General features: G+C 37.4%; 1 protein-coding gene and 1 long non-coding RNA gene across 2 annotated transcripts; one reads left to right on the top strand and one right to left on the bottom strand.

Annotated features, from left to right (window-relative positions):
• Positions 1-1,350: 1,350 nt before the first annotated feature.
• LOC113474748 lies at positions 1,351-2,838 on the top strand. Its single transcript, XR_003396433.1, has 3 exons — positions 1,351-1,437; positions 2,193-2,369; positions 2,747-2,838. It is a non-coding gene; the product is annotated as an uncharacterized LOC113474748 (long non-coding RNA).
• A 2,965-nt stretch (positions 2,839-5,803) lies between these two features.
• Positions 5,804-6,705, bottom strand: LOC108949971. The gene is made up of 2 exons (XM_018814253.2): positions 6,436-6,705; positions 5,804-6,160 (listed from the first exon to the last, which is right to left on the bottom strand). The coding sequence occupies exons 1-2, from the start codon at positions 6,596-6,598 to the stop codon at positions 5,808-5,810; spliced, it is 516 nt and encodes a 171-aa protein (XP_018669798.1). The 5' UTR covers positions 6,599-6,705; the 3' UTR covers positions 5,804-5,807.
• Between the last annotated feature and the right edge of the window lie 2,064 nt (positions 6,706-8,769).

Below are 8,769 nucleotides of genomic sequence, written 5' to 3' on the forward strand. Positions count from 1 at the left end.
GTGACATATACTCGTAACTATATATAAAGTACTGGGGTAAGATAGATACCGTAAGCACATTATATATATCCCACTTTTCGTGATAGTGTTTTGGTACGCTTTCTAAAGCTTTGTTTAACCAATATGTCAACCGTACTACAGATACCGTAAAGAATTGGAAATAAAAGAGTAAAAAACGTCCTCATGCAATGTAATGTTAAACCGTGTATATAATTTAACCATACAAAAAAAACATACAATGTCTATACAAACCAATAGTAAGCGGGGCCTGTGTGGATAAGGTCCCGTCAAGTTGCACAATGTAAGGCGATCCATCGGGCAGTCCGTTTAAATATGCATTAACTGTAGCCAGGTTGCTCTGTCTGTTAACGTAGATTAATTGTTAGTGTAATCTACAATATGTCAATTTTCATATAATGAGAACGTTTTCATCGATTTCGTTAATTTCGTTAATTTCGTCACAAGCCCCCATACGTTGTAGTGGGGTGGGGGAAGATGGGATACTTTCGAACATAATATCCAAGTATTCAGATCGTGTTTTAAACAATTAACAACTGTCTTATAAGAGTCGCAAGAATACGGTTTTTAGTTATTGAATGTTCTTTGTTTACCATCAAATAGGATGATATAATACATTCAAATATCGTGCATTAAGCCCCCTTATTTGGCCCCCTTATTAAGCCCCCTTATTTAGCCCCCTTATTACGATAGCATTTTACCTGAAATCGTCTCTATTTACTGTGATGGCTACTGTCAACCAAGTATAGTTTGGAATTACTGCTTCACCGTATGTTATGTGACCTGGATTATCGTTCATATACATCGACACTTTACCTGTGGAAAGAAAACAAGTTGACATCAGCGTATATGGCTTATTATAGATATAGTAGGGTGGGGAAAAGCTGGACAACTTTGGCACATAATATCCAAATATCCCTATCGTGTTTTAAACCATAAGCAATGGTCTATGGAAGTCGCGAGTATAGAATTTTATAACTTTTTAATATTTCTTTGTTTACTACCAAATTGAAAGAAAATAGATTGAAAATGTGCCCCACCCCCCTGCCCTATATATTAGATTTTTACTTTATACTGTGACCTGGTTGATTTAGATATGACATATAAACCAAATGTTATTATGGCATGGTTAATGTATTATTACTCCGTATTTATAGATTCCGCATATTTAACGTCGATACTGCGATGTGCGTAGTATGGGTGCGGTTCTGTGTTGACCTCAATGCAACTGACTATATAAATGTAACTTACGCCCATAGAAACTCGGTACTACAAACTGCCATCCCGTTTTATAAGAAGTTCTTTTGCTTAGAATACGACCACCCCAGTTGTCTGAACCACTGCGTGGACGAAGACGAATATGGGCGAAGATGGAAAAGCTGTCGGTGCCCAGATCCATGTCCTGTGCATTGAGAAAATGTAAGTATTGCTTTACAGTAAACGTGCATTCACCACAAATCCATCAAGACTGCGTGATATACAATGTATTATCAATGTATGTTTGGCGACCGTATTTTATAGTGGGTCATATCGGCTTATTGAGTTTCAACACCTGTTAAATATTCTCTTTGAATGACGCCATACACCATATCTGTGGTAAATATTGTTATAAACCAGTCAATACTACCGAACGTTACCAAGTTTGCAACTGCGTACAATTCGGTGAATAAAGGTGGCTGTACACATAGTATCCATGCGAATTCGCTTGCGAAGTCGTATGCAAATCCATTACCGCGTTCCGCATGCGGCAGCGAAATCCGGACAAAGCAGACAAAACGGACGAATTCCAGGTGCTGTGTACAGCTACCTTAATACTGTTTTATCGGTACTTCACTTCACCCTTTATACCTGGCCCAAATAAATAGCTCCGCCGTTTCGATCAAATTCTTCTGAGTTGCAAATATTTCCTATCTCCCATACGCAGTAAGTTCGGAATGGTAGAGGCGGTGTGGCCGATGCTTCCAAAACTGGTAAAAGATCGCTTGGACGTTTAAAACATTTGTTTAAAACATATTTGGCTTACAAGTATAAATGAACGTGTATTTTATACTACGTGCGTGAGGTCCTACAGCAAGTCACGTCATGAGACCTGGGATTTAGCTTCGAGTTCTAAAACTGTTGAATAGCTTGAACATTTAAAAAGAGATAAGAAACATAATTTTTCCTGTATGTAGGTGAGGCCCTAAGGGTGGCACATCTGTGATATCGGCCAGAGTTGGCCCACTATACCAAAATATACATTTTCAATGCGCCTTGTTACTACTCAAAGAGAGCTTTAGCAGGATTAGGGCACCTGCCAAGTGGTTACACATGCGACTTTTACTCGCTTCTTGGAACGACCTGAAAGTCAGGTAGCCTACTGATGTTGTTTGTGATCCTTTTTGCTTGATAAAACTATGTAAGATGAAATGTGAATTATCTTTTTTATATAAAAGAGTAATTAAAGTGACCAGCTGTTTAATTTAAAATATTCGCATTATGCATGTCGCTTTTCTTTTGAATGTATTTTAATACTGTTGGAGTAAAACTCTGCCTAATAAATCACAGATGCTATGGCGTGACCGCCGTATATATAGGACCTCACTGCTTATGTATAGAACAGAATAAAAAAAAAACAAACAGAAGGCTGCCATATCGTATATTTCTATTTAAATAACTTGAACAGGTGATAATTATATTAGAAGTAATTTCATAAAATATCATTGATGACACGTCTACTTACTTGTAGTTGGGATGTTTGTGACGTTTTGGTCCCGACGACACACGAGCGGATGAGGTCCATCCGTTGCTGCAAGATATCGGGTCAAAGATGGTCAGAAATAAACGGGAAATATAATTTAATGTAAGTGGGTATTACAAGGTAGTTTAAATAGATTTCAGCATGCATTAAGTGTTGTTTTGTGCCCTCTATATTAGGTCCAAACTAATTAGTTTTATCAACACTTAAAAAATAATATAGTAGGGTGGGGGGAGGGGGAATGAGACACCTTTTCGTTCTATTTTCTCTTCCTATTTTGTAAAAAAAACAATGACTATTTAAAGAATCATAAAATCGTCAAGACTCCCATGGATCGTTGTTAATTGTTTAAAAAAAAACAATGATTATTTAAAGAATCTCTATCGTCAAGACTCCCATGGATCGTTGTTAATTGTTTAAAAAAAACAATGACTATTTAAAGAATCTCTATCGTCAAGACTCCCATGAATCGTTGTTAATTGTTTAAAAAAAACAATGACTATTTAAAGAATCTCTATCGTCAAGACTCCCATGGATCGTTGTCAATTGTTTAATACTCATTCAGGATATTTGGATATTATGTGTAAAGGTGTCCCGTTTTACCCCATCCTACTATATATGGCAACACTTAAAGAGCTACAATAAAATAAGGGAGCATGCTATACACTGTTTACAGTAAACAGAATATTTTAAAGACCTGTCAGCGTGTTATAAACACCGCGGTTCTAGAAATGCGACATTCAAGTCTGTTTGAGCTCTTTTTCTGGTAATTAATTTTTCGAGAACCATCGTTTTTTATACGTCCTATTTAGATTCCCATTATCGTGATAGTGATACGTTGTTTCTCATAAAATAAATTAGCAGAAGATCCCAGACTTATAACATGCCTTGCAGCAAGAACTTGTATTTACCGAGATTTGCTTGAATTGCATTCGCTTCCGTAGCTTGATTTACTAAAACGCTTGCTTGCACATCACTTGTTAAAAAAAGCAGCAAGTACGGGATTGCACTATTAAACATATCGGCCAGCATCGTTACAATTTAACCTGTAAATTTTTAGAGCTAATTCATAAAATAGCTTGAAGATAAATGGAAACCGAAACGGCCGAACATAAACACACAACTAATACACCTCTGACCTATCGTGACAGCGATCTGTTCAATGCTGTCGGTTACAGCATCTTCGCTTCTACGTTTTATATTTTTACTTCAGTAGTTTCTAACGAATTTCGTTTTATTCCTTATTTCCTTATCTTCGCTCTTCTGTGAAAGATTCCCTTCGCTGTTTTATTTTATTTTACCTGAAAACTTAAAACGCGAACTTGAACACCCTCACCTATGATTTTAATCTTCTGGTTGGAAGCGCATTGGTTTGTATTAAGATTTTACCTGGTCGTATAAGTAGAAGCCAAATGAGACGCCTTAAACCCTCACACGGTATACTTCATATTATCCTGTAAACGATTCTATATGTTCTATACGCGTAGGTCAGGTCCTACAGCAGCGTGGCATGTCACAGACCTAGAGATTTAGGCGAAAGTTGTCCCACCACCACGACAACTGTTCTAGCTAATGTATAAACTGTGGGAAATATAATTACGGTCCATTGGAAGCCTTGTAAGCAAACGAAAGTCACGGTTGGCATCCGGTGGTACACCCAGTGATTCGAGGGCGGCCAATATAATAATAACTTACTAAAAGTGACTATTACTTTACCGCAAAGCCAACTGTTACGTATTTTGATTTTGGAGCAAAGTTTGAATAAGATTTTATCGAAATAATGTAGTACGAACTTGTGTGAGGACCTGATATTATTACATCTGTGTAAAAAGTCTATGGCTTAAATATATGTTTATATTATACAGTAGGGTGGAGGAAGATGTGACACCTTTTTATTCTATTTTCTCGTCCATTTTATTAGGAAATAAAGAACATTCAAAGAATTATAAAGCTGTATTCTCACGATTCCCATAGACCGTTGTTAATTGTTTAAAACACGATCAGGATATTTGGATATTATGTTCAAAAGGTGTCCCGTCTTCCCCCGCCCTACTATAATATATATGCGAAGCGGAATATCACAAATTAAATAGACTCTAATCTTATTAAAACTTTCTGTTCTCGCCCGTGCTCGTATAAAATTATAACTAAGGGAAATGTTTAGATGTTTTTTGTGAAATGTCTTTCTGGCATACCATTTCACCTTACTTTATCGACGATTTCTCCATTTTAAACGGTATAATCATTTTATAAGCGCTAGGTACAGAGTAGGGAGAGAGAGACCCTCGAAACTAGATTCTAACGCGTGCTGCCTTGCCTTGCAACGATATGTGCAGACTAGACGAAAATGCGAATCGTTATATTCACTGCAGAGATTTAATTCGCCTCGAAGGAAGGCGAAGCGGTCGTAAGGAAATGCTTGTCCGGCGTAAAAGGTGTTAAACCAGTCATTAAAACATTAAAGAGGCGATCGTTCTTGAAAATAATCTACGCTAAAAAAACACCAAAGCTCGTCTAAATATAAGTAGTCTAATGTAGGAAAAAATATAACGAAGGCATGTACTTTTGTTTTTTGTGACATATTTAAATTTTCTGACATATTCAGCTTGCTTACTCAACGACTTCTTCAATTTCAAACAGCACTATAACTGTTTCTTAATGTGCGCTTAGTTCAAAGTAGGAAAAAGAGACCGAAACTAGATTCTAACTCTAACGCGTGTTGCCTTGGCTTGCAATGATACGCGCATACTATAAGACGAGAATGCGAATCGCGGTACTCGGATCGGAGTTGCTTCTTAAAAATATCCATTGAGATTACGCCGAAAGTTGTCACAAGTATTTAATGTCGGAACGAGAAAAGACGGAACATCACGATTATAAAAATAGATGATATGAAATGGATTTAGAAAGCGAAATCAAAAAGGCACTAGAAATAAAAAAGTAAGAAATATAAAAGTATATACATGCACACTACCAAGGCGGATGACAATTTTAGCGGTGTTGCAACAATAAGTCAATATCTCTTGTAAAAAAACAAAATAATCAAACAAATTTACCGTGTTCGACGAATAGGCTTTACAACACATACTGGCTTATTGGCAGAACCGCCAAGATCGGCAAGCGCCTTGGTAGTGATATTTTTAAAACTGTGTTTTTGTTCTTTTGTTAGGTTTTTATATTTTTTTTTCTGACTCAGCCAGACTTCATCGCCGCTTGATTCTGGCTCTAACTCTGGCTGAGTCTCTTTTTTCTTTTTTTTCTGTAAATTAATTTCTAAATGTTCTTTTAAAAATTGCAATTCTTGATGGTAGTGGTGGTGGGTGGACGCACTTCCGGTTCTTTCTTTGCGCAGATATCTCCCGTAACTGCACCGGAGGTACGCCCACTTCTGCTTGCACCATTTCACTGAAAAAAACACAATGTTATTAGTGTATGTAGGAACACATTTAAGGGGCGTAGCAACAAATTTGCACGAAGTGTAACTTGGTTAACCCTCGCATGGCATAAAAACAACAGCCGTTATAACACAGGTATTTGATTTCATACACCTGGTGCCACCTCACAAGTACCATAACATAACTTCTCTAGATCACATTTTAGCATTTCTAGAAATGCAATTTTTGATTTTACTTTTGTATACCCCGTAAGAACACAAGCCAAATGATAAAAAATATCCTTACCAGTTTCCTCCATATCCCTGGCTACGTTTTTCCACATGGATTCCCGGTATGTTCCTAACTGCATGGTGTTTGCGTACAATACCGGGAATCTCTGGACTGATTTTATCAGTTTTTTTTCTTTTTTTTCCATTAATTTTTTTCCTTGTTTTTCTTTTTTCCCCATTCTATTAGATAATAAAAAAGGAAGTGTTAAACTTGGTATGCTGACTTGGTGGCATGATATACTTGGGGCGGGCGTTATTGCGCATGGGTATATAGTATGGCCGATTTTTTTATTAATCCTTTTCGGTCTACAGATCTTTAATATTTATTGGTATTTAGATCTGAAATGAAAGATAACGTTAATAATAAACCATAAGTTCACCATAAGGCACATTGCTGTGTTAGTATAGTATATGATATAAATACTCATAAGCTTAGGCTTGTGAAACAGAACACTCGTGGTATAACGAACATCGTTTTCTGGCCACGCGAGGATAAAGTAAGTTGAATTCATTCATTCATACTGAACCATGTATCTAGTAGAATAGGGGAAAATGGGACACCTTTAGAACAGAATATCCTGATCGTGTTTTAAACAATTAACAATGGTCTATAGGAGACGTGAGGATACGTTTGTAATTTTGCATGTTCTTTGTTTACTATCACATGGGACGAGAAAATATAATGAAAAGGTGTCCCATCTTTCCCCACACTCAATATTCTTCTAAACTGCAGCAAACTCACACAACTTCAATATTCTCCTAATGCTTCCAATGCTTCTAAACTGCAGTATGCTAGCGTGTTAACGAAAAGGACTCGTGTAGAAAAACGCCGATTTGTATATGCGCGAGGCAATCAACGAAAACGGAGAGTAATTAAGCCGGAATCTCTCGCTTGGTGGGAATAAAGGGCAAGAACATGTACTCCTTTTAGGGGTTGTATGTTTACAGTACAGGAAGATCTTTTTTTCATAGAAATGTAGAATTCCTTTGCATATAGCATATTCATCCGATCCGCCTCATTTTTTTATTGATCAGATGTGCCAATATGCCTTATTTTTGCATGAGTGAATGAATATTAAACGTTCTAATAAAACCGATTGTTGTGTTAGTATTATAGTTTTAAACTGATTTATGTAACAGCAAAAGTTTGTGCTAATATTTTTTTTGCATGGGTAAAACAGACTATAATGTTAGCACTATAGTTTTAAACTTATTGAATTTATGTATCACGGCAATGAAAAATAACACAATACCCAAAATCCCATCACGGTTTAAAATACCTTTAGCGGACCACAGGGCCGAGAGGGTCCGGTGCCCTAGAAATTAAAAAAAATGGGGCCATGGCCCAAGACACTTCGGGGCCACGGTGCCCTAGAAAAAAATTGGGGCCATGGCCCAAGACACTTCGGTGGCCCGCGCGGGCCACACGGTGAATACGGGGCCACGGGGCCGTGCAAACTCCTATTGCAATTGTTTTGCACAATTTTCGCGAGCCCACCATTCGATTACCTAATTCAGTGTTCCTCCACTTTTTTGGGGTTGGTGAACCCCTAAAGTTGTTGTGACGAATTCATGTTTCCCTGATTGCTTTAACATAAAACTAATTGCTAAAAATATTTGAAGTTGGTGATGCACCCTTGTAGATACTTTTGTACTGGTTCACCCCTGGCATATTTTACTGCACACCGATTGAAAAGCGCTGATCTAATTTGCCTGGTTGAGCTAATCTACCCACAAGTCAGCGCTTTCGTAACCATGAATATATTGTGCGTAACAAAAACAGGCGCGCAAATCCTAGTCACTTATTTGTTTACGATGCGCGCAACAATTTGTGTCCATTTTTTGGTGGACACGAGCTCGGCGGTCTCTGATTCCTTCGTTAAACAATAAAATGTCTCTTTTTCCATGCCCACACTACCCAACATCAAGGATCATGGGTGTCAGCACTTAGTTTCCCTTGTTGGTTGTGGAACTTTTCATTGAAAGTTTTATATCGCGAATGAACACCATCCCATTCTTGGTCTAAATTTCCTATAGATAATTTTAGTATATATTGCCAATCTACGAATTTATTGCGTTCCGCGCTTTTCACGTCGCGTTTATCGACATACCTATATACAAGCATAATCAACCCGAGTTCATAAACATTCACCTTCCTGCTAGTAATCTCATCAACATGGCCAAAACACAAGTAAACGATACCTGGTTTAATTTACACGAGAGTCACGTGAAAGCATGTCGCCTGTACATATGTACTAAATGACGTGAATTGTAGTATAATTAAACAACACGACTGATCCTCTCGAATCATACCAACCAAAGGTTAGCGAAATAACTCCATTGAATGGCA

The sequence above is a fragment of the Ciona intestinalis genome, chromosome 12, assembly GCF_000224145.3.
Source record: "Ciona intestinalis chromosome 12, KH, whole genome shotgun sequence".
Classification (NCBI taxonomy): Eukaryota; Metazoa; Chordata; class Ascidiacea; order Phlebobranchia; family Cionidae; genus Ciona; species Ciona intestinalis.

What these genes read in the sequence shown, in the direction of transcription:
- LOC108949971 (XM_018814253.2), bottom strand. Translation starts at nt 6,598, where the DNA reads ATGGGGAAAAAAGAAAAACAAGGAAAAAAATTAATGGAAAAAAAAGAA. An exon ending in CAGGGATATGGAGGAAACTG is followed by an intron (nt 6,161 to 6,435) that starts GTAAGGATATTT and finishes TGTTTTTTTCAG; the next exon opens with TGAAATGGTGCAAGCAGAAG.